Source organism: Lynx canadensis, chromosome B2 (genome assembly GCF_007474595.2).
Source record: "Lynx canadensis isolate LIC74 chromosome B2, mLynCan4.pri.v2, whole genome shotgun sequence".
NCBI lineage: Eukaryota > Metazoa > Chordata > Mammalia > Carnivora > Felidae > Lynx > Lynx canadensis.
Genome location: NC_044307.1, coordinates 72,124,402 through 72,151,386, shown reverse-complemented (window position 1 = coordinate 72,151,386; position 26,985 = coordinate 72,124,402). Strand labels below are relative to the sequence as shown.

Below are 26,985 nucleotides of genomic sequence, written 5' to 3'. Positions count from 1 at the left end.
AACCAAAAAGTAAAAATTTTCTTAGAACAACACAACTTACAATGGAGAGACTGGACTAAGGGGAAGTAAAGGGAGGGCTCTAAGACAACCCCTTTCCACTATGGAGGGAGAAAAGGACTGATGACCTTTCCCTTGTAAGAAGACCCTTGCTACTTCTAGCAATTAAGCAGAGTATCTCAAAGATACATAATTTCATGGCAAATTCTTTAACAATTCACTGTTGGACTCACTAGGCATTCTACTGTCATAAAGAGGATGCAAATGGCAGAAAGTATTATGGCAGACACTGGACCAGTTACCCCTTTTCTGTGAAGGCCAAATTCCAGAGGGAGACACAGAATCTGAAACAGGCTCCAAGCTCTGAGCTGTCAGCACAGAGCCCGACGCGGGGCTCGAACTCATGGACCGCGAGATCATGACCTGAGCCGAAGTTGGACGCTCAACCGACTGAGCCACCAAGGTGCCCCCCCAGCCACTCTTGTAGCTGGGCAGCTCTGTGACCCAGATCTAGCCCCTGAGGTGTGAGCCAAAGTCTGCTGGGTAAAGCTTCTGGTCAAGGCTTTGCTCTCCTGCTCAAGCATATGGATTCAGGTGTTAGGCCCTTTGTCCCTGCCCTTCCACCTCCTTTCTGCTTGGAACCTCAGTGTGAGGGCTAGAGACGTGCAGGCAGCTTTTCCGCCATGAGCCAGTAAGCATCAGGAAAAGGCCAAGAGAATGCTAGAAACACAAGCCCTGAACAAATCAGCCTCCAGAATTACAAAGAGAGAAAACTTCCGTTCTTTTGAGATCTCATTGGCCATGTTCTCCCTTACCTGCAGGTGAACACATTCCTAACGAGAACGCTCACCGCTAAGGTTTCATTGTTGGGGAGTAGGGCAGGATGTAGAATAAACCCCAATAAGCCATCTGCTAACCGTCAACATTCTAACACTGTTTAACTAAACAGGAAGTTACACATAAAGTACTGTGTGTCTGGTGTCTATTGCAGTTTATCTTACTAGAAAGCAAATACCAGGTTACCAAGCCAAAGATAGCAGTGCGAGAGGCTGTCTAGCAAGAGATTGAAACCGGAGTTTTAAGGAATCAGAGTGTCAGAAAGAGATGGATTATGCAACACAGGACAATTTTTGAAACAACCAGTATTATATGTTGTATTTTAAGGCAATAAAATTTTAATGATGGAAAAACTTGTACTTTTTCACCTATGTACCATTAGCACAATCCATGCTACTCAACAGGCACTCAGTGTGTTTATATTAAACACAGAAACATTACTGAGTTTGAATAAATACCTTTAACATATTTGCTTTTGAATCAGTCAACATTTTCCGTGCTGTTTTCTTAACCAATTTGCATTAGTTTCTTTTTCCTGTTTTTGTAAGTCATCTTTGCAATATAAGTATTTTTTTATTTAAAAAAAAAAAAACCACCATAATCTCATCATCCTGAAGTAATTATTTCTTATAGTACCTTCCAAGGACACAACATTTAGAAATATACTTCATAGGGGCGCCCGGGTGGCTCAGTCGGTTGAGCGTCCAACTTCGGCTCAGGTCGTGATCTCACAGCTCATGAGTTCGAGCCCCACGTGGGGCCCTGTGCTGACAGCTCAGAGCCTGGAGCCTGCTTCGGATTCTGTGTCTCCCTCTCTCTCTGCCCTTCCTCCACTCATGCCCTCTTTCTCTCTCAAAACTAAACATTAAAAAAAAAAAAAGAAATATACTTTATATAGTTGCCATAATAACATACACATTTGGGGTAGGATGTTTCAGTTTTATTACAAATATTTTGTTTTTATAATCTCCATAGTTATCTTATTGCGTGCATACATTCTATTAAGTACTTTAATGTTTAGAACATTATCCTACCATTGGAAATTTAAGTGTGTTCCAAGGATTTTTTTTTTAATTAAAGAAGAAAACTTGGGGCACCTGGGTGGCTCTGTCGGTTACACATCTGACTCTTAGTTTCAGATCAGGTCACAATCTCATGGTTCATGGGTTCAAGCCCTGCATCAGCACAGAGCCTGCTGGGGATCCTCTCTCCCTCTCTCTTTCTGCCCCTCCCCTGTTTGTGCTCTCTCTCTCTCTCTCTCTCTCAAAATAAATAAATAAACTTAAAAACAATTAACAACTTTTGCATGACCGATGAATGGAATCAGAAAAATGATTACCGCTGTTCTTTAATTATAATGGTGCTCGTCCTCCATCTGCATCTATGTATTTTTGGGTAGTTACCTTTTCAACAATGACAACTGTTACAGCAGACCTGCAAATTGTAGTATTGATTGTTAGCTCACATTGTTCTCAGTAAGAAAAACTGTTTCTGATAGGAGAAAAATAATTTTTTATCATTAAAAAATAAAATTAATAATATTGTTTGAACTGTGCCCATGACATTTATTGCTATTTTGTGGACATTTTATGATTTACATCTTTTATTGGCATAGGAGCATATACACAGCATGCATTTAAAATACACACATATGGGGATATGTACTCAAAGAATTTTTAAATTTTTTTTAATGTTTACTTTTGAGAGGGAGAGAGCAAGAGGGAGCGAGCACAAGTGGGGGAGGGACAGAGAAACACACAGATTCCGAAGCAGGCTCCAGGCTCTGAGCTGTCAGCACACAGCCCAACGTGGGTCTTGAACTCACGAACCGTAAGATCGTGACCTGAGCCAAAGTCAGACACTCAACTGACTGAGCCACGTAGGTGCCCCTCAAAGAATTTTTAAATTATTATTGGGGTATGTGATCAAAAACCTTTACGGACTACTTCACTTAAAAAAAAACGTTGGCGGGGGAGGCGCCTGGGTGGCTCAGTCGGTTAAGCGTCTGACTCTTGAAAGTTACCAGACTGATAAAGAAATTGTAAAAATCTAACCTGAGCTTCACTGTAAATATGGCAGCACACTATACTGCTAATATATTTTCTATGGGTTAACATAAATAAGACATGGTGCTAAATCTAGACTCAGAAAAGACAGGAATATAAGCATATACAATTGAATCAGGCAAGGGAGAGAAATCTTAACATCTGGGCAATATCCTTTATAATCTGTTTTTTCTTCATACTAGTCCTTTTGCCCTTAAAGACATCACATACTTCCATGACTTCAAATCACCTGTAAGACTTAGAAATATAGATCTAAACTATATCTAAAACTTGCATTTCAAAATTGGCATCTTTCACAAGGGTCAATCCCCCAGTTCCAGAGCCTTTCTGGAAATGTATGCTTAAATGTCCCACCATCACCTCAAACTTGATGGCTAAAACAGAACAAAAACAATGTTGTCACAAAGTCAACCCACCAATCCACCCTTTTCCCTGAACTTTCCTGTTTCTATCAACAAAACAACACTTTGTTGATGACTCATCCTGACAGAACTGCCTATACAAGTCCACAACTTAACGTCATTACAAAAATAACCTACCTAAATGAAAACCACACACTCTGTTATTAAACGAGATGAAGGGAGTCTCTCTTGTGCTCAGTTGGGTAGCACTAAAAATGGGACAGTGTAAAGAATAAAGAAGGTGGGTGGTAAGTACGGCCAAAGCAAGCTTGGCTCTGAGGTCTGTGAGGGGCCCTGGTCCATCTGGGACTTTGCTCATGATTCTTAGAACACTGTGATAAAGATGCCAAGGGCAGTGGCCTAATCCTCATTTGGGCCACTTAACTGAGTCATGAGCTAGTCCTGGACAGACAGAAATGGATGGATCGGTATCACCTTGGACAAGTTCCTTATTCTATCAAAGCCTTAGTTTCCTCATCTGTGAAATGCAGATCGTAATTCAGCTCAGAGGATAGCGATGAAAATTAAATGGCATAATGCTCACAGAGTTGTACACGACCCACTGAAAGAACTCAGTACATGTTTTAGTTATTATTATAACTTTTATTCTAGGGCCACAAACCTCATTCTCTATTCTGTTCTTTAGCAAGTATATTCTGCTAGTCAACTGGGGATACCTGGACCCAGTACAACTCCACAGCCACCTGGCTTCTCTTTCTCCATTCGTTCCTTGATTCACTTGTGTTCATTCCTCAGGGATATTTTGAAGGTCTAGGAGGTGTCAGGCCTGTACCAGGCCTGCCTCTGCCTTACTTCAGCTCATTTGCAAGTGAGCTGTGAGTTACAGGAAGTCAATATCCAGACTATAAAACTTGATTCAAATGGACGATCCACTCTTTAGGATTGTACATTTTAGTAAGAATGGGTTTCCCTTTAAATATGAACATGCTTTCTCACCAGTAGAACATGCTCTTTGAGGGTTTATTTTCCACACAGGTTCATGTTCATGCACATGCGCCCATCCTTGCCTGGGCAGCAGGCTACAGCGGACTGAGAGGGATGAGCACAGAGGAGACCCTTGCACAGGGGCTTGTGGTGAGCAGAAAAGAGTTCCACAAATAGATGCTATTCATTGTTGTGTGCTCACAAGAGTAACCTTTTTGATTTTCCCATCTCTGCTGCATACAGGAACTGAGAGGAGGAATGGGAAAGTTAAAATGACAAAGTGGACAGGGAGAACAGGAGATATCAGCCAAGGTAAGAATTGACAGATGTCCCCACGCTATACTCTCAGACTTAAAGTCAGTACCGGTGTATTTATTTTTAAACTGGTGGTCAATGTCAATTTAAACACCTTTTTATTGTGAGTCATAGTTGTCTCTCTTTTGGAATCACAGATTAAGATCAAGAAGTTTATGTGAAATTAAATCCAATCACTTCATTTAGTTCCCTAACTGAAACTTAGGAAGGGTGTCAGAGTGTATGGTCTACTGTCCTTGAGTTGAAATAATTCAGAACAGATGAGAGAGAGGTTGCCACTGCCCTGCCACTGGCAGAACAATTGTTTCCACGAACTTGGCTCTAACCACCATTAACGAAAACGTCACCCGTACGTATTTCCTGATTGGGAACAAATATTTTCAGAATAGCTTAGTCAACTCCTTTCACATTCCGGATCATGGGCTGGTGAGACATTATTTGCTTCTAATTCTTGGCATAATTTTAAAAGATAGCTGAGTAGGACAATACTAGGACTGAATGAAAATTTAAAAGATGAAGTCTGTAAAATCTGCCACCTTAGGCTTAGTCGTTTCATTTTTCAAAACCATGCTTACATGTTTAATCCCACACGATTACTTGTTCATGTTAAGAAACTAAACCAGTATCTTTCCCAGCCCCCCTCCCTCTCTATGACTGCTCCATCAGGAGCTCCAACAGCCAGACCTTCCTCCAGTTTCCTACTAACCATGAAGTCATCACCTCCCTTCTTTCCTTCAGCTGCTAAGTCCTTCAAATTCTCCTCCTCCTCCTATCTTTCCTATTTCTCCCCATTTCTAAAGGCCTATTCTGCTGCTGGCCAGCCAGTAAAATTCTGGGAGTCTCCCAGAAATTTACTGTCCTACCCACTCCTACCCTTCTAAAGGCAGACAAGAGTGTTCTTCTCAAGCACATATCACTGTCTTTTCAGAACTTTAGAATTCCTCATTGGCTCTTGATAAACACTGTAGAAAGACAGCTACACAGCGTCACACTCTTAGATTTCCAGGCCTCTCACCTTCAGAATCCTGCAATCTTGAAGTATACTGGATCACACATGATGCCTTCCAGCCAGAGAACCTCAGCTCACACCCTAGACCCTTTGAGAACTGAATACAGCCTGTAATCTCTTCTCTTACCATCTCTTTTCCCTAAATTAGGCAAGTTTACCTTGTTTGGCAAGACTTTTACACACATCTGAGTCCAAACACCTTGCTTACATCTTTATTTTCTACCTTCTCAGACATTTTATACTTTTTGTAGAGCTACACACATATTAACACATATTGATGTCACTTACGGTATTAGCTGTGTGTAGCACATCTCCCAAGAGAATTATCCACATAGCATATACTCAAATATCATCTGATATGTTGTCTCTGGGGCTTGTGGGAAAGAACAGATTCTAAGGGGAGGACTGGGTGCTTAAGATTTACTCACATTTCAGAAAACCAGAAAATTCAGAAGATCTTAGTGATGGTACCACTACCCACTTACCTGCCCAACACAGAAACCTGGACTTCATCTTTGATTCTCCCTGATGATGCAATTAATCAAGTCATGGCCTTTCTTCTTTCAAATTTTTTCTTGAACCCATCCACGCTTCTCCATTTTCACTCCTACTAGCTCATACCAAGTCATCGTCTCTCATCTACAGCTTCCTGTGTCTTCTCGTAGCCAGATTTCCTTAGCCAAACCGCTTTTCACAAAGAAGCTAGTATTTTTATTAAAGTATAAACCTAATGGTTTCATATCTCTGTTTAAAAACCTCTCATTAACTTCCCATTAACCTTGAGACGAAAGGAAACTTCCATGCCCAGGCCCACAAGGCCCACCTCTCTGGCCTCATGCCCCTCCTCCCTCCCCCTGCAGCAATGGCTCTCGACCCATAGGTACATCTAGATCACCTGGAGCGCTTGTCAAAACAGATTGTGGGGGTTCCTGCGTGGATCAGTCGGTTAAGCGTCTGACTTCGGCTCAGGTCATGATCTCGCGGTTTGTGGGTTTGAGCCCTACACTGGGCTCTCTGTCTGTGCGACAGTTCAAAGCCTGGAGCCTGCTTCGGATTCTGCATCTCCCTCTCTTTCTCTACCCCTCCCTGTCTCATGCTGTCTTTCTCTGTCTGTCAAAAATAAATACACATTAAAAAATTAGAAAAAAAAAAACTTGTATTACTTAGCAAGGTGAGGCCATAATAAAACATTATCAAATGGAATGAAAGATGTGGTTGGTTTGATTTTATTGTTTTTACATTCTCTATCAAGATTACATGTTTAGTTCCTTAAAGAAAAAAGTCAGTCAAGTATAAAATATGAATTCAGAATGCCACTATTTTATAAGACTATCTATAAAAATTACACACAATTAGGGGCGCCTGGGTGGCGCAGTCGGTTAAGCGTCCGACTTCAGCCAGGTCACGATCTCGCGGTCGGTGAGTTCGAGCCCTGTGTCAGGCTCTGGGCTGATGGCTCAGAGCCTGGAGCCTGTTTCCGATTCTGTGTCTCCCTCTCTCTCTGCCCCTCCCCCGTTCATGCTCTGTCTCTCTCTGTCCCAAAATAAATAAACGTTGAAAAAAAAAAATTTAAAAAATTACACACAATTGCTCATACACGTGCCTCCTATTAATTAGAGGATACTACATAGAAAAGCTAGTCTAGCAAAACTTGCTATAATAGTCAAAATCCTCTGTAGTAAGGAGGAAATCCTGCTGAGGACAGTATTTTCCACAGGCAAGAATCACCGGCCTTCAGCCAAAAGCCATGCTGTTATCGATGGCCGGAGATACTACTCCATACACACTGTGTTGTTGTTTTTTTTAATGTTTTTATTTAGTTTTGAGAGAGAGAGAGAGAGAGCATGCACGCACAAGTAGGGGAGGGGCAGAGAAAGAGGGAGACACAGAATCAGAAGCAGGCTCCAGGCTCTGAGCTGTCAGCAGAGAGCCTAAGGTGGGGCTCGAACTCATGAACCACGAGATCATGACCTGAAGTCAGACGCTTAACCGACTGAACCACCCAGGTGCCCCCACACTGTGTTTTTGGATATGTTATTCTTGTTTCCACATCAGTTAATCCTCAATTGCGTAGAAAGTGATCCTAAGAGATGATCAAGAAACTACTGCCACTTAGGTTTGAAAAGCAATTTGGGGGACACCAGATCGTTTTCACAATTACATTTTATACGGCATCATATAATTAGTCCACATTTCCTTTGTAGGCACAAACTCATACCTCTACGAGAAAGTCTGGATGCTCTTACCTACATTCTGTGCACCTGTCCTATGTTGGGTTGACCATGTCATCAGCTCAATCCTCCCTCTTTGGGCTACCGAGGAAAGCTATGTGCCATTTCTGCTAAAAACTCCAACCATCTAGCTTCAGCCACACATTTGATTCAGTTTCAGTCCCACACAACTGCCACTGGGAGCTCTTATAGCTTTCTCAGATCTCCACAGGCATGCACCTTTCCCACAGATGACCCTAAGTCCTGCATCAGGTAAGATGAAGTCTTAAAGAGTACTTCCAAATTGTGGTGTTTCCACCTCAAATTTCTCTGTATCTTCAGCCATATAATTCTCCATTCCATCTTGACTCAAGAGAGTAAGTGGTGAAATTAACAAAGGAGAATAAGAGAGAAAGAGAATCTTGGGGGGTGGGGGAGAAACAGAGAAGGAGCGCGCCATCCACAGAGAGCCAGAAAAAAGAAAAACCAAAGTCTCCTTAAAAGGTAAAAGAGTCTTTGTTAACTCACAGATGTTTATGAGACCTTGTGGAGACCTTGCAATGTGCTAGGCTGCCCTAGGAACTAAAGGAATATAGGTGACAAAACCAGATCTCTAATTCGCTGCAGTGCATAGTCTAATGGGGGGGGGGGGTGGAGGAAGATAGGGCTTGTTAATAACTAACTTTCATACAAAACTGGCAGTCATGGAGGGGTGCCTAAAGAGCCAGGGCAGTACTATGTGGGAAATGTAGGGGGCAAGGCCATGAAGCTCAGGGATATGTATGCACAGAACAAAAGCCCAGTATCAGAAATCTAAAAAGGAGGAATACACGGGGCGCCCGGGTGGCTCAGTCGGTTCAGCGTCCAACTTCAGCTTAGGTCATGATCTCACAGTTCGTGAGTTGGAGCCCTGCGTCCGGCTCTGTGCTGACAGCTCAGAGCCTGGAGCCTGTGTCGGACTCTCTGTCTCCCTCTCTCTCTGCCCCTCCCCCACTTGTTCACGCACGCGTGTTCTCTCTCAGATAAACATTAAAAAACAAATTTAAAAAGACTTAAAAAATAAAATAAATAACAAACAATAAAAAGGACTATAAATTAAATGGCTCCTAGGATGATAGGGGGAAGGAGCCTCCAGGTGGGTATTCTATGGGAAGGTAGAGAGAAAGGAAATGGAAGGCAAAAGATGGGGGCAACAAGGGGACAGAGGTAGGAGCAAATAAGCTACTTTCTCCTGGAATTAGAGACTGTGGTTTTCTGGATAATTGAAAGCTCATCCCTTCAAACACAAATTTATTTTGACTTTATTTTAAACTATTTTTAGTTTAGAAATCTTTCTAAAAGGCACCACATGGGTTCCTGCATTGTTTAGCAGAATACATCAAAGCAAAACATGCCAAACCTGATTTAATCTGTTCTGGATGAAGAATCATCATTATAATCCATTTTTCGTACTTTGATGTGGTGCACTGACATTCTCAGGGCCCACTTATGTGTAAAAGTCTGTTATTTTACTCTATACCAACTAGAGCCTGCAACTGTGCTTCTGGAATTCTCCAGTTCTGCCTCCAGGAGGCAGCTGTCACTTCTCAGAGCTTCCCTTGGTGACTCCTCAATGGAGCTGAGAACACTGCTGTGGCCTCTGTCACTCACTTGTCTGAGGTGAGGCTCTGAAGGGCAGACCCCGGGGCCCACAGCCCAGCCCCAGCCCCAGAGTATGTGGAAGAGGCCCCTCTGCTTCCTGCCAGGGCTCCAGCTTCATTCCACATGGGGGTTCTAGAATTCTGATACGTGCATAAGGGAAGTAATACTATAATAAAATTATCTCTAATAACATCGATTCTTCATGCCACATATTTAAGAAGCAGTGAAATACAGGTATCCCCAGTTTTTGAAAGTTCACACTATGCCACTTCACTTCTATGAAAGACCTACATTAGTACCTCTTTTCACTAACTGAAAGGAATCCAAAGACGATTTTCACCTTTATGAAAAAGGCAAAAGGCGAAAACAGCATTCAGCAGTTGTTTTGCAGGAAGCCTTTACAGAAGCAGAAGGCACCCCAGCAGCGAGACCAGCACCCCCAAGCTCCTTCCCCGGAACTACATACACTCAACAGCTCAGCATCAGGCCGCCACAGCTTTGAACCGTGAGCATCTGTGCTTTAATCTCTATTTATTTTGTGCATCTGTTAGCAAGATGTGTCATAAGGTATCAAAAAAGCCTAAGAGAGGTTACTTTTTAGGGTTTGGGAACACTCAAAGTTTTTTCACATAACTTAATGGTAATTAACTAATTGCTTCTTCGCTGTATGCCATTTCAGCTTATGAAAAATTTCATAGGAATGCTCTACTTTGGGAGAGCGGGAGAAACCTATAAACCCTGTCCTTCACAGCCTTTTGTTTTCCAAAGCAGACTTCCAAGTACATGTTCCATACCAATCCCACTCCCACATGGTCCTGAACTCTTGATAAGCTTGATATTTGATGCAGAAGCTACAGAAACAATATTTCTTTTTCATTCATTCAATAAATGCTACATGCCAAGTTTTCTAATAGGAAACCATTGAGGTATAAAAAGATGAATAGAACAGCCCTGACCTCCAAGAACTTAGAACTTGTAGTTCAAAGAACCTGGGTACAAGATAATTCTAACCAAGGGTGGGAACGTGTTGAGGCCCCAGGACAGCAGTTCCACAGGCTGCACCGTGGAGGGCTGCTTCTACAGCCAAACTGGAGGGAGGAGAAAGGGAGGCCAGGGGAAGACTTCACTGGGAAATGGGAGGGCTTCAAAGAAAGGAGGGGGATCTGGTCACAATGCAGGGTGAGCACAGGCAGAGCAAATGTTATGAAAAAAGGCACAGAAGGCAGAAGGTAAAAAAGCCTAGTGTATTTATATAGTAGTCAAAGGAACAGAGAGAGAAAATGCTGCAAAGGTAGGTGAGAATCACATCACAGAGGGCCCAAAACGCCAGGCCAAAAAGCTAAGCCTTGAAGCTGTAAGCTGAAAGGAGCCAAGAAGATTTTTAGAAGCTCTCTGCACCTAACACACAGACTTAATCTTGTTAAAAGGATGAAGCCTATTTCTCCCCTTTAATGGAAAAGGAATTCAAAAAGTGAATTATTAATCATCTCACCCCTGTTAATTATTTCTTAAAACCAAGCTTGCTAATAAAACAGTTCTGTGGAATTAAGTACAGTGCTTCCGTTTGTCTTGATCTCACACTATAGGAAATACATACAGGTGGAAAAGGAGTCGTCTAGTCTAAAACAAAGGGCAGCACAGATATACAAATCAAATTCACTCTTTTGACAAAAAAGAACAGAGAGGGTAACATCTATTCCAGTTCACAAGCTTATACAAAATATTTTAGGGGAAAAAAACTTAGTTTTCCACTTTATTTAAGTGAAATTTTATTTTAGTGAATAAAAATAAATGAATTTTATTTCTTTTTATTTAAGTGAAATTTTCTAGAATCTTAAAAACAGCCACCTTCCCAGCTCAAAAGAAGATGCCATTTTTCTGTCTAGCACTGATATGACTTTCTTTGTCCTCATCCAAATAAATATACCTGCCCTTGAGACTTACCTACAAGATAGATAATTTCAGCATTATATTCCATATGACTCTGTGTTGCCCCTGTTTTCCATGTCCATCTTATCTCCCCAGTCAGATTAGTTGTTATCTGGGATGGGAAAGGACCATGCCATATACTCATTCTGCATCCTGAATATGATCAAACACTGTGCAATATAAGGTACTCATAAATATATGGGAACTGATTAACCAAATTAATTTCTAAAATATATATCCTTAAAGGCTCAATTCCATATAATTCATATTGGTTCATATGTGGAATACAAGAAAAAATTAAAAATTCAAAGCTAGAAGAGCTCTTCAACAGAAGGATCTAAACCAGTTCTTAATAAGTATCAACATTAGTTATTAGAGAGATGCAAATCAAAACCACACTGAGATAACACTACACACCCACTAAAATGGTTATAATAAAAAATGCAGACAATAACAAGTGTCGGTGAGGATGCAGAGAAACTGGAACCCTCATACATTGCTAGTAGGAATACAAGATGAATAGCTACTTGGGAAAACAGCTTTGCAATTCCTCACAAGGTTAAACATAGAGTTACCATATGAACCACCAATTCTTCTCCTAGGTATATGTCCAACAGAATTAAAAACATGATTACACAAATGTTCACAGCAGCATTATTCAAAATAGGGCAAAAGTGGAAACAACCCAAATGTCCATCAACGGATGAATGAATGAACAAAATGTGTCATATTCAGACAATGGAATATTATTCAGCCATAAAAGGAAATGAAGTATTGATACATAGTATGACATACATGGACTTTGAAAACATTAAGTGAAAGAAGCTAGGCATAAAAGGCAACATATTGTGAGATTCCATTTATATGAAATGTCCATAATAAGAAAATCCAATGAGACAGAAAGGAGATTAGCAGCTGCCAGGGGCTGGGGGAAGGAAGGAATGGAGTGACTGCTAATGGTCATGGGTTTCCTTCTGGGGTGAGGAAAGGTTCTGGAATTAGACAGTGGTGATAACATAGGAAATATACTAAAACCCACTGAAACGTAGAATTGAAAAGGGTGAATTTTATGGTATGTGAATTATATCTCAATTAAAAACAACAGTAACAGCCTGATGAGAAACCTGAAGCCCAGAGAAGCTAAGTTTCTTGTCTAAAAACACAAAGCTGATTAAATGGCATCACTGGGGGGGGGGGGGGGGAAAAAAAAAGAAAAAAAAAAAAAAAAAAAAAAAAAAAAAAGCCTGGCTGGCTCAGTCGGTAGAGCATGTGATTCTTGACCTCGGGGTTGTGAGTTCAAGCTCCATGTTGGACACAGAGCTCACAAAAACAAAAAAACAAAACAAAAAAAAACACACACAACTATATAAAACAAACAAACAAACATGCCATCACCAGAACCAGATTCAGTCTCCCAACTCCCAGTGCAGTATTCTAGGTCCATGTTGCACTGTTCTGGAAATATTAGGACAAGCAGTGGAGACTTGAACAAGTAATTTAATGGCTCATACCACATCAGAAGAGAAAGATGAATGAAATGACCTCTTCAGTTCCTTCTAGTTTTAAAGCAATGTGAGTCTTCTCTTTGTAAGCATTTCCCCTCTGCTACTATAGATTAGAGCAGAGGTTCTCAACCAGGTATGATTTTGCCCCCAGGAGATATTTGGGAATACATGGAGACATTTCTCATTGTCACAACTGCAGATAGAGGATACTCCTAGCACCCAGCGGGTAGAGACCAGGCATGCTGTTCTGTGTCTGCAAGGCACAGGATGACCCCACAATAAAGAATTACCTAGACCTAAATGTCAACAGGGACACTGGTGATAAAACCTGGCATAGGGTGTGATCAACTTCATTTTTAAGCTTTTCCAGGAAGTTCTGTCCTAGAGTTTAATGACTTCAAGCAGCAGTTCTGAGATTAGAGTGACTGAGAGGTCATCACCAAGTACAGACAGGAAATAGACACTTTTTACTTCCTGGAATAATTAGGTTACATAGAGTCAAACATTCAAATGCCACAGTAGTCAGGTAGTCAACATAAAGGAATAAAGTCAACAAGCACCAAATAACCATTTAGGACTATTATTTCCTTTTTTCCACAAAAGAAAAAAAAAAGAAAGCAAAAACAAAAACCTTTCACTGACTTCCATTCTTCATGAAACAAATAACCCTCTCAATATAATCTTGTGGTTTCCCACTTTTGATAAACATACATGCCAAAAAATACTTCCTACTACAGGCAAAAGAACAGCACAAGCTCAATAACAAATGGCTCAGAGTTGGGAGGAGAGGGAGAATGGTAGGGGGTGTGGAGAACCCCAAGGGCACGTCATGATGAAGGGGCAACTTTGATGGATCCATGCCATGATGGAGTGAGGCAATGGGTGAAGAAATCTTCAGATGTCTCAAGAAGAGTAGGAATTCTAGATTGTGTATGTGGAAGAAAGACATCACCCAGTATTTAAAATCTTTGGCTCGGGGCGCCTGGGTGGCGCAGTCGGTTAAGCGTCCGACTTCAGCCAGGTCACGATCTCGCGGTCCGTGAGTTCGAGCCCCACGTCGGGCTCTGGGCTGATGGCTCAGAGCCTGAAGCCTGTTTCCGATTCTGTGTCTCCCTCTCTCTCTGCCCCTCCCCCATTCATGCTCTGTCTCTCTCTGTCCCAAAAAATAAATAAAAAACGTTGAAAAAAAATTAAAAAAAAAATAAAATAAAATCTTTGGCTCAAAACCACTTTAAAATACTGTGTTAACTCAAAAAAGAAGGGGTTCTAGCCTCTGCAACTAGACTGTGACCTCTAGCCTACACTAACCCTAATAAACAATGTCAGTTTCAGGTCTTCCTACAGGTGTGTTCCATCTAACTCAGAACCTATTGTCTAACTATAACAATAATCTTTTTCCTTAATTAAATCTTAATAGCTTATTCAGAGTTGAAGACTCACAAAAGACCAGAGAATTACTATAGACTTAAATGTAAATGAAATCCATAATATTATTAACGGCTGCCTCGTCATTAAGCTCCGACAACTTTACAAGTGGGATACTGAGATCCAGAGAAGTTAAAAGACCTGCTAAGCCACTTTGCCACTTAGGAGCCGTTATCTGAACCCAGGTCTTTCTACTTCTAAAATTCACATTCTTACCACTTATCATCTTGCTTGTATCACACAAATTTCTTCTACCAACTATGCTTATGAGGTTCCCTCAGTAAACTGCATGTACAGAATCTGATCTTAGAAAGAGGGATGGCTGATAATAAGCAAAGCACAAAGATTAGCATTATTAAACTGGGCAGATGAGGTGTATGAATGTACTCCCACTCCCGTGGGCCCCTCCTGCCTTCCCATGCATGGTGACTGCATCCCCACAGGCCCTCCTTCCCTCCCCTATAACCACCAACAGCCCTGCCTTTGGCCTCCTGCTTTCTACCCACTCTTTGCCTTGAACTCCGACCGTAGGCTGCAATATACTGATAAACTCTTTCCACCCAATTATTTACAGGGAAGAAAACAAGGAATGATCAGCCTGTGGAGAAAATGTCTCCCAAGAACCGAGAATCCCAAGCAGAAAGAATGAGAGCACACACTTGCACCACCACCATTTGTTCCAGTAGATCTCATGTTGCCCAAAAGGTCCCAAGAGATTAAATATCTCTGCCCTCGACCCCATCCCGGCCAACCTTTCCTTCTCCCACATCAGCCCATTACCTTCCCACCCATCCTGCTCCCTCCAGCTCAACACATCAAGTCAGCTCAACTCAATCACACAAAGCAAGAGAACTGCATTTGAGGTAAATCATGCAGTTGGTTTCAGGACATTCAGTGAAATATTCAACTGTGTCTTCGGAGCACTGTCTGTTCCAATTTCTCTTTAACCTCTGACTCCTTCCTCTGGGACATGACCATTAGGAAAATGGATGGCACAAATCTAGTGTCTGGACTTTCTGGATTCTATGACAAGGCAAGTTATTTGAAATTTCTGAGCTTCAGTTTCCTATTCTACTAGAGAGAGTGAAGGGGGCTAGGGGATGAATATGAATGGCTACCAATGCCAAGTTATTTTGAGGAATACAAATTAACAAACATAAAGCCTTGAGTACTTCCTGCACATGGTGTGAATGGTAGTTGTTGTTCTTGTTACTATTAAAATTATTATGGGGGTGCCTGGGTGGCTCAGTCGATTGAGAGTCTGACATCGGCTCAGGTCATGATCTCACGGCTTTTGAGTTCGGGCTCCGTGTCGAGCTCTGTGCTGAACAGCTCAGACCCTGGAGCCTGCTTCGGATTCTGGTGTTTCCCTCTCTCTCTACCCCTCCCCCGCTCATGCTCTGTCTCTCTCTCTCTCTCAAAAATAAACATTCAAAAAAATTTTTTAATTATGAAATATTAGCTTTCCATTCCAACCATATTCCTTGTATCTTTTTTTTTTAATATTTATTTATTTTTGAGAGAGACAGAGACAGAGCTTGAGTGGGGGAGGGGCAGAGAGAGAGGGAGACACAGAATCCGAAGCAGGTTCCAGGCTCCAAGCTGTCTGCACAGAGCCCGATGTGGGGCTTGAACCCATGGACGGTGAGATCATGACCTGAGCCGAAGTCAGACGCCCAACTGACTGAGCCACCCAGGCGCCCCTGTATTCCTTATAGCTTTTATCAGTCTCTGCAGAAGCAAAGCCATTGCTTTCACGTGCCGAGGACACTATGGCTACATTTACTTGCTCAACAGCTGAGTGGGTACCCCTGGAACTGCTCCTTAGCAGTCCTGCCCTTTCCCCTTTCTTTAGCTTGAGCTTACGCACCGTTATCCTAGCCTGTTTCTGGGTGTCCAAGGCACAGGTTCTCAGTGGCCTCCAAGCAAGCGCTTTTCTCGTGGGTAATGTGGGATAAAAGTACTGGACAAAAAACTCTTATGACAGGGAGGGGTTCAAATCTGGATTCACTGAACCAAAGGATCCTAGGCATGTTAATCGCCCTCAATATTCTCAGCTGAAAAATGGGTATAGTAAACACAGTTTGTAGGGCCATTATAAGGATTAAATAACCTGTAGGAAAAATCCTACCACATTCTGGGCACAGGTAAACACTAACGTGTTCACCTGACCTTCCAGTGCTCCGAGGCTCAGCAAGGTGGACAGGCATATCTAAGGGTCCACCTATCCAGTGTCTTTCTCCCTTTCTGTCTCCACCAACTGTTCTCACAAACCCCCCCCCACCTCTTTTACCGCCACCTACCTGCCCATCTGCCACAGAGGGAAGCTCCCCACAAACATTTCACTAGCATCAAGATTCAGTGTTCAGTTTCACAGTCATGATAATCACTGTCTTCACTTACTTTTATTAAACGGAGAGATCCTGGCCCTTCTCTACCACCCTCCCCCTAGATTTGGGGTGAGATGTTTGCAGAGAATATTATCTATCCATCAATTCAACTTGGTGTCTCATATTTCTTTTCCCTTTTACTCACAGACTCAAAACACTCTCCATTCAGTTATGCATGGAAGAGCCGAAGATAGCACTGGCAAATACGTGGCATAAGCCCTGGTCCTCCCTCCTCTGGTGCCAGATCAGACATCAACAATCAATCACACTGTTTTCCAGCTGATCCCAGACAAAGCTCCAAAACCCCTCTCCCAGCTCTCCAGGCAGCCACCATCCATCAGTCAAAGCTGTCAGTTGAGATAAGATCTACTTGCTAAGTATAGGAAGACTTAAGTCAAACCAGGACTCTATATTCATGTATTAGGTACAGCAAATAGTGACCAACTGCACAGTAGTAAGCACTCTGTAGGCAATGAATAAATATGTTCTAGTGACTTATGCACAACCTGCCATGCACCTATAAAATGTTCAAAAATTACAGAAGAACTCTAATAGGGTGATTTGTTTGGGGAATGACCTCAAATTATAACTCTTTTATATTTAAATTTACTAAAAACTCTAAAATTATGGAAATGCAAACTAGTGGAGCCACTCTGGAAAACAGTATGGAGGTTCCTCAAAAAATTAAAAATAGAACTGCCCTACGACCCAGCAATTGCACTCCTGGGATACAGGAGTGCTATTTCAAAGGGGCAGGCACATGCACCCCAATGTTTATAGCAGTGCTATTGACAATAGCCAAAGTACGTAAAGAGCCCAAATGTCTACTGACTAATGAATGGATAAAGAAGATGTGATATATATCAATGGAATATTACCAGTGGTTAAAAAGAATGAAATCTTGCCATTTGCAACAACGTGGATGGAATTGGAATGTATTATGCTACGTGAAATAAGCCAGTCAGAGAAAGACAAATATTTCACTCAAATGTGGAATTTAAGATACAAAACACATGAACATAAAGGAAGGGAAGAAAAATAATATAAAAACAGGGAGGGAGACAAACCATAAGAAACTCTTACTAAAGACAGAGAACAAATTGAGGGTTGTTGGTGGCATGTTGGGTAGGGGGATGGGCTAAATGGGCAAGGGGCATTAAGGAGAACACTTGTTGGGATGAGCACTGGGTGTTATATGTAAGTGATGAATCATTAAATTCTATTCCTGAAATCATTATTATACTATAATGTTAACTAACTTGGATGTAAATTAAAAATAATAAAAAAATAAGAATCAAAAATAAGTAAATACTCTAAAATTATAGCAGCATGCATCCTTGGCTTAGTAGGTACTATGTACTATATATAATTATATATATAGTATATATATATACTTATTTGATGATTAAAGATCCAAGGTTATAATTTAAAATTTTTTTATTTTATTATATTAATTTTTTTTTTTTTTTATTAAGCCCTGCCTTACCCATGAAACTATACTGACTCCCAATGATAGCTAATCCTTGGATGGGGCAGAAGGAGGTGCTTGGCTTGAATATTAGCTAACTAACTCCAGAATTAAATAAATCAGCAAATATTCAATCCAAATAGTTACTTTGACTAGTAAGTAGTTTATTTACCATAAAAGGTCAGCACAACCCAAAACTTCTGTCAGCTGGGGACCCAGGCTGATGGAGTGGCCAATTCCCATTCAAGGAACTATCATAACGAATATAATTAGGAAAGAAGAGAACTAGTAAGCTTCAAATCACATAGGAATGCCATGAATGAAGACCATACTCCCACTCCTTGTGTAACTCCAAAAAGAAAACAAACTCAAAAAAAGCTCAAAAGCTACATTGGTTGTGTTGCTTTAGGGGTTTTTTTTGTTTTGTTTTGCTTTGTTTTGTTTTTTATATAGGATTGGTCTGCTGACTTTAACTGTATTTGCATTTACCAAACACCATTGAACTGACCTGTCAGCAAGTCACTTAATTGGGTCTCTCTTCTTCACAGCCCTCCACTCCCAAAGCCACTAGGTCCAAGATGACAAAAATCCAATTCCAGATCTGAGTCATCGCTGGTAGGATATGGAAGCACGTCCTGAAGCACCTAAAACCCTCTGCCCTCAGTCCCAGCCAACATTCCATTTCCGGCTTCAGGAGTGCTGAAGCAATGCTGGCAGAGAGCCACAAGGGTCCCACAACAAGAGACACACCCTGATGTACACCGCGCCCTGCCCTTCTAGTTTCAGGGGTCAGTTCCAGGAAACCCCCTTTGGGGTTGTTCCAGGCACTGACCCAGCCCAAAAGAGTTCAGTACCTTTTAGGAATGAATAAGCTGTCAACGGTAACAAAGGGAACCAGACCCAGTTCTAGTTTCCAGGGGCTGCACCAGCCTAAAAGGACCTGGGCTTGTTGGTAGGGGGACCCCTATCTGGCAGCAAGCATCTAGCAGAGCTTCGAGTCCTATAGCAAAGCAGTCAGGAACCCAGAAGGTGCTTTTTCTAGGTCGGCTGATTGTTTAGAGTCTGGAAAAATTAATCAAACATGAAAGAAAGAACAATCCGTGCTGGCAGATAAAACTCAGATAAGCCTATTTTTGAAAGAGGACAGAAGGGAAGCTGCAGTGGCTCAGACCACACAGCTGGGTTACAGCCGCTCCAAGGCTCCCAGTCCCCAAGCGCCACCTCTCGCAGCCGCCCTAGCCACCTCCATGCCAGGCAACGGTCTGTACTGGTCATTGCTGGTCTAAACAATCACTCAACAGAAAGGTTCCATGACATGTTTTTAAACTACCACTAAAAAGAGGACCCAAAGAAGACAACTGTATATGATTAGAAGTGGAAAATCTCCCTCAAATATTAATAAGCGTTTGCCAGTTCACAGGGAAAAAAGTTGTTTTCACTAAATTTCTCATTTAGAAAGCTAGGTCCTTTTTCTTTGTAGCAGTGTAACAAAGCTAATCACAGAAAAATAATGTACCTAGGAATGTAATTTAAATGAGAATAACACGTTTCTAACTCACTCTGCAGCAAGGTAGCAGCCACTAAAGCAGCTCCTACTGAAAATTTGGGTCTCCTTTTAAGTTTAGAGTTTGGAGGGTGACTTTTTAAAAAAATGGACATTCAGCAATTAAAGCAATAATTTATTGGTCCCATTTTTTAAATCTGCATTTCAAAACAAAGTATTTTAAACTTTCACATATAATGATCCATAAGTCATGCTAATTTCTATTTTGGGAAAAATGAAACATTCACTAAGAATCTAGACCTTTTCTATTCTGTCACCCATTTCTAACTGTACTGGGGGGGAACATGATTCATTTCAACATTTTTATAAATTAAACATGAAAAACATCTAAAGAAGAAATATTTCTTAATTTGGTATCTCACACTGCTCCTTATGGAACTGGCTTTTCCCCCCCACTACAGTTGTTTTCCTTTCCTGTTTTTTTATTTTTTATTTTTTAATTATTTATTTATTTTTGAGAGAAAGAGAGAGAGCACGAGCAGGGGAGGGGTAGAGAAAGAGGGAGACACAGAGTCTGAAGCAGGATCCAGGCTCTGGGCTGCTGGCACAGAGCCAGACATGGGGCTCGAACCCACAGACCAAGAGATCATGACCTGAGCCGAAGTCAGATGCTTAACTGACTGAGGCACACAGGTGCCCCTTTCCTTTTCTGTTTTTGACCAAAAAACTGAAAAACACACAAAAGACAAGACTCAAATGTTCTTAAATTCCCACAATATGGAAACCACCTCAAATTTCATATTATAAATATTTGTCAAAATTTCATTTCCTCAAATAAATAGAAATGTTTTCTGAAAGTATTCCAATACAAATGGATAAAAAGCCCCTAATTTCATAAGAGTCCATGCCCTTGATTATACTTCTATTTCCAAGTTTAAAATATTATTGTAGAATGGGAACATATCAAATTTGAGAAAGAGTAAAATGTACTAGAAAACCTGAGGTCAGGTCTTCATCCGGGATATTGATAAACCTCCCTTTTTAGCAAGAGACCTTACACATGACTACAATTCCATACAATTCCACATCCAGCTGCTAACATGAAGATTCAAGAAATTTGCCTTCAGTCTTTCCAATTAAAGGGAGAAAATTCCATTAATTAGTCTATTTCAACACTCATATTCCATGCTGTTATGGGTTGAATTGTGTTCCCTGAAAAATGTTGAAATCCTAACCACCGGTGCCTGTGAATGTAACTTTATTTGGAAACAGTACCTTTGCAAATGATCAATAAAGATGAAGTCATTAGGGCAGGCTCTATTCAATATGAACGTGTCCTTATAAAAAGGAGAAAGTTGTACATCATGACAGACACACACACACACGCACGCACGCACGCACGCACGCACGCACGGAGACAATGTGAAGGCAGATACCAAAAAGATACATCTACAAGCCAAAGAATGTCAGAGATTGTCAGCAAACCATGAGAAGTTAGGAGAGAGGCATGGGGCAGTTTCCCTCACAGCCCTAACAAGGAGGCACCCCTGCCCATACCCTGATCTAGCTTCCAGAACTGGGAGACAAATTTCTGTTGTTTAAATCCTTGATTTTGATACTTTGTTAATGGCAGCCCTTAGGAAATTAACACACTTGCCTTCCCAGCCTGACCTTCCCTTAAATCACATCCTGGTCCTTGCTCCCCCAACTCATTCCTGCTTCTCCTGGTCATTTCTCATATGCTCCCATCTCCCTAACCTCACTCCACACCCTCACTCACCAATGCTCTTTGGCACTGTTTTCTCATCAAGGATACCCCTGGCATTTTGCATGGGCAGTTCTTATGGGGGACTATCCAGCCCACTGTAGGATGTCAGGCATCCCTGGTACTCTCATTGCCCCAGGGTGCCACCGTGCCCACACGGGAGAACTGCTCTAGAAACTTCAGAACTACCTGCCAGGTGGAGTTCAACTCAGGATCCCACCATCTACTGTGTGTATGATCTCACCAGGGCATTTAACTTCAGCTTCTTCATCTGTAAAATGAGAATAAATAACTACCTTGCCCTGTGACTCTGAGGATTCAATGAGTTAAAGAGGCTAATGAGCCCAGGCTTACCCTCACTAGCTTCTTCTGGCTTAGAATCACTTAGGAATTACTGCCCAGTCTTAGGCTGTTCTACATGGTCATATCCTGACTTTAACTGCTTGGAACTCCTTTGCGGGGCCTCCTCACAGTAAAGCTTCACTGAATACATTCAGTGCTTCACTGCTTACTGCATGCTTAAAAGTTGTTAAATCATACAAACCAAAGGGTATGCCTTCTACAGCTGCAAAGATCAAAACAACTCTGAGCATAGTTTCTATGTGTTCCCCACCGCCACTCTCAATCCTACTTGAAAATATAATGGCAGCCCTGGGCAAAGCGCTGTATTTTCCAACTTTGTTTCCAATTTCTTTATATCTTTTGCTCCCAGTGATGGTCCCTCTCCAACATCCATGCATATACTGTTCATTTCACCCAGCTTCTCAGAAACACTGCCCAAGCCCGCATTAATCTCCTTGTTTAAATGGTTTGCATCCCAAGGCTCTGAGGCTGAAAAGTGAGCATTGACTTGGGCCCTGAGGCCAGAGTTTAAGTCTGTTCTTCTGACTTCACATACACCTAGCACCTAACAGCACCTTACACAGAGCCTGGTACTTGGTAGGTTTTCAATGATTATTTGATGAATTCAAGGGTCAATGGATGCATCAATGAATGCATTGCTGAATGAACACAAGAATGAATACATTCAGGAGTCAGGAGACCTAGTTTCCGTTTAACCCTTGGATCTGCGTTGAGTGACACAAATGACCTCAGGATAAGCCACTGAATTTCCAAGCCCAAATTTCCTTCTCTGTGATTTTAGGTGGTTGGACTTCACTAGAAAATTCCTTTAGGTTTTCTTCCAGCTCTAACAACTGAGCCCAGAAACTTTAACGAAGAGTGAAAGATTTTATTTCTTTTTTAGAGACATTTTACTCAAGACAAGCAGAGGGGTAAAGATTTTTTTTAAATCACATACCAGGGGCGCCTGGGTGGCTCAGTCGGTTAAGCGGCCGACTTCAGCTCAGGTCATGATCTCGCAGCCCGTGAGTTCCAGTCCCGCATTGGGCTCTGTGCTGACAGCTCAGAGCCTGGAGCCTGGAGCCTGTTTCAGATTTTGTGTCTCCCTCTCTCTGACCCTCCCCCATTAATGCTCTGTCTCTCTCTGTCTCAAAAATGAATACATGTTAAAAAAAAAAAAAATTAAAAATCACATACCAGAGGTCCCTCCTTGCCAGAGAGCCCCTTGTTACCTGGGGACAAAAGACGTGGGACAACACACAAGCTGCAGATACTGAAGACGTCTCTGAGATGCCGAGCACTACAGAGTTTGTTATCAAGGGCTTCCTGCAGGAACTTAAAGTCTACCCTGTCCTCAAAAGAAGTCCACAGGGACATCTGCTGCCTGCCTTCTTCTACCAAAAGCTCCTCCCTTTCCAGCCTGAACAAGGTGAACCCTGCACTCTCTCCCTGGCTCCAAATCTAACTCAATTCCTCTCCCTACCATCTGCCTAAGGCTCCCACATGCATATTTTATGATTTCTGGCACATTTCCTCCTTATCTGACATCCTGCAATGTATCCCTCAGCCCCTATATTATTTCTATCTCTGATAATGTGTTCTGAAAGAGGCAAGTGTCCTTGGGCTGTACTTTATTACTGGTGGTTTTAGCTATCCTATCTCCCCACCCAGTCCCCACCTAAATTCCTTGAGGACAAAGACTACATCCTCTATTCTCTTCCAATTGCCCACAAGACCAAGGACAGAGAGAGGCAAGTAGCAGACCCTTAGAAAATACTTGTTGAATGAATAAAATAATGAATGAATGAAGAAAATAATTGATGCCAGTATTTTTAAATTAAAAAGCCATATCAATGTATTTCCTGAATAAAGTTACCAGGACCCCCCCCCACCCCCACCTTTTGGGTACACAACCAGAATAAATTAAATTTTAAAATGGCACTTTTAGAATATACTGTTTTCTTAGGACTAATTAAATGCCCTTCACAACAATATGAATGACAGCAACGTTATCACCTGCATATGAAATCTGATTTTTAGGTATTCATGGCATAATAATGTGGCATCTCTTTTATTTCCTAGAAAAAGCATGTTTTACCTGGAGCTGGGGAGGATAAAAGGGCAACCACCCATTGGTGTTAATTATTACAAATACCACTGTTACGTGTTGACGCTGGAGAATTCAGAGAAGTCAGAACAAGATGAGGATATTTTCTAAATAGATTGTTTAAATCTATTGCTGATTGGGGCAGAGAACCTTTTTGGAAATAACAGGAACCCACTTAGCAAAGTCAACTTCTAGTTACATTCCTTCCTTGTGGTTTAATAAACTTCAGCTAGAACTAAACTGACTTGGAAGTCAAATTATTTGTTCTCCCATGCACTTGCTAGTCACAGTTGGTCACCAAATAAACAGGGCCAATGGTCAACATAACACCGCTGGAGGGAAAACATTACGGCTATGCCATCAAAGCTTAATATAGCTTAATGCCATAAGCCCTATTAGCCTCCCCAGGCCAATAGTTAACCTAAACAATTTCATTATCTCTTAGAAATCATTATTCTTGCATAGAAGCATAAACTTATCATCACCAAAAGTATAAATATTACATAATTACAAAAAAGCTGTATTAATATAGGAGATGATATTATAATTGGGAATTACTCAATGACTAAGGATCGTCTGAGACCTAAAAAAGTTAGGTCCATTGAGATAGAGAATTACTGTTTATGGGCTGTATATATAACAGATTATGTCTTCTAGCTCAAATCAAATCATGTCAGAACACATACTACTAGGCGGGGCAGTGAGGGGACCTGAGACATCCCAGTAGAACACCAAAGGAAAAGAACAGACTCACTTTGGGGTGGGGGGAGGGGAAAATGGGTGACGGGCATTGAGGAGGGCACTTGTTGAGATGAGCACTGGGTGTTGTACATCAGCGATGAACCACGGGAATCTACCCCAAAAACTAAGAGCACGCTTTACACACTGTTAGCCAATTTGACAATACATTAAAATTTTAAAAAAGGAAAACAAAAAGAATAAACTCACTTTGAGGCATTTAAAGTGCATTTAAAATAAAAGACACTGTTACATGGGTTTATCCACATTTACCCAACTGATGAAGTCGAAGCATTTAAAGCTAGAATGTAATTCTGAGCAATTCATCACCATCCTTCATTCTAACTCAGGAAGAGATGAAGCACCTTATCCAAGCTTACACCACCAGCCAGATTCTGCATTAAAACTTAGGTCTCTTAAATCTAGCTTCATGGACAAAACACATAACAGTAAATATAAAATTAAAAAAGGGCATAGCAGGCAGGCAATAAATGTTAATGGATTTGAGGAAACAGAGATGCAAAATTCCAGAGCTATCTTGTATATTACCTGCTGATAGGCTAAGCCAAGTAACTGCCTGAAGTTTTGACTTTGACTTGTCCAAACTAACGTAGGCTTCTTAATACTATAGATCAGCATTTCCATAATCAAAAAATGCTACTGGAACAATTACTGAGCATGCTAGTTGGTGGTGAAACCAAAAAGTCTATAGCATTCTTATGAAGAAGTGCATTTGAAAAACAAAATCTATGCACAAAACAATATGGGTTTCCAAACACATGAAGTGTATAGTTCAGTAGAGAAATCTGTAAAAGACAGGAATGACTAAGCAACCACAAATAACTAGAAATACCAAAACTATCAGGAGTATGGGGACCACCACATGCCTGCATGTAAAGATAAGTTGGAGTTTCCCATCTATTCTTAATGAAAAGGGGTCTTTTTTGGTACTACAGTGTTGCTTTCTTTTTAAATAAAAAGTCTCCGTCGTTTATAAGGATTTACAAACAATATTTTATTCCATCCTCCATCCCACCTGCTTCAGAAACAAATTTTAGGACAATCTGGTTGTTGCTGGGCAGACAACTGACCAAATTTTAAGCAACCAATATTGCAGTTTTGATGTTTTTGATTATATATCTCACCAAGGAACCTCGTAACAGCTTAACTCTTACTAAGGAAACCAAGTTTTAATAATCATGTAAAACATCCTGCTACATGTGTTATTACCCAGTGAGCTCTATCAAGTATACTACTGCATTTTTTCTTTACAGTCTGACATCTAGCTATTTTTCTCTTCTTCCCAAAAACTTCTTCCTAAAAAAATTAAAAAGCCAAAATATCAACTAAACACAACTTAAAATAATTAGAGAAACTACACTTTATACATCCTCAAGATGAAATTGACCACTGCACTACAAGGGGAAAGAAACCAAGCACACACATTTACATAAAGAAAATATTCATAGCATCCTAAGGAAAAAAAAAAAGACAAAACAAGTAAGAAAACCCTGGCACGACAGGACAAACCTAGTTTACAGTTCTCTTTGCTCAGGTTTAAACTAATGAACTGGGTGGAAAGGAAGGGAGGGTGAAGAGCAATTACTACTTAAACTTGTTTCATTCAGGAGCTAGGTTAGCAAACCAAGCAGCCTACATAAAAGCTGGTTATATAAAATATAACCAGGCCGAAGGTCCCACATCGGGAAGAACTAACACGAAGGGAAGCGAGACCCCCGAAGCTCTCAGAGTACCCCTTCCCCAAATTCCCAAATCACACGACTGGAGGTGGGGGTTTCCCGCAGACTCCATTTTCCCCGCTGCGCTGTCTCCCTCTCAGGCCGAGTTGAGTGGGCCTGTGGGCGAGCTGGGGTCCCCCACCCACCTTTGCTCCCCGCCCTTTTCATTGTTGTGCAAGTGTGATGGATCACCTGCCCGGCGCGGGCTCCCGCGTCCGGACGCGCAGCGCACCGAGACGGGCAGGGGCGTGCGCCGCGCACCTCCCGCAGGACCTGCGCTCTGCGCCCAAGAGCCCCCCAGACCCGACCCCCGCCCTCTGCCAGTCCCCACGGTGCTCACCGCCACGAAACCCGAGGAGGAGGCGATGAACACGCGGATCACCATCCTCTTGCACGCGCGGACGGACCGTCTGCCCCCGCGGGTTCGGGGCTGGCGGGGACGCGGAGGCAAAACCCGGCTAAGAGCCGCCGCCGCCGCCGCTGGGCAGATCGCTCGGGTCGGGGAAGATCGCTGGGGACTTGACTCCCTCCCGCCGGTCCGCAGATAAAAGCCCAGAGCCTCCCGGCCGCTGGCCAAGGGAGGAGGGGGGAGGGAAGGAGGAGGAGGGAACAGGCTGTGGGGCGTGATGGGAGTTGTAGTTTCGGTCTCTCC

The 26,985-nt window shown here is 41.9% G+C and overlaps 1 protein-coding gene across 1 annotated transcript in view; it reads right to left on the bottom strand.

Moving 5' to 3' along the window:
- The window catches only part of SH3BGRL2 (SH3 domain binding glutamate rich protein like 2), a 72,784-nt gene that overhangs the window by 33,561 nt on the left and 12,238 nt on the right, over positions 1-26,985 (bottom strand). Inside the window, exon 4 of the mRNA XM_030317089.2 lies at positions 26,674-26,947. Coding sequence (XP_030172949.1) covers positions 26,674-26,947 — 274 coding nt within the window. The remainder of the gene's footprint in view (positions 1-26,673; positions 26,948-26,985) is intronic.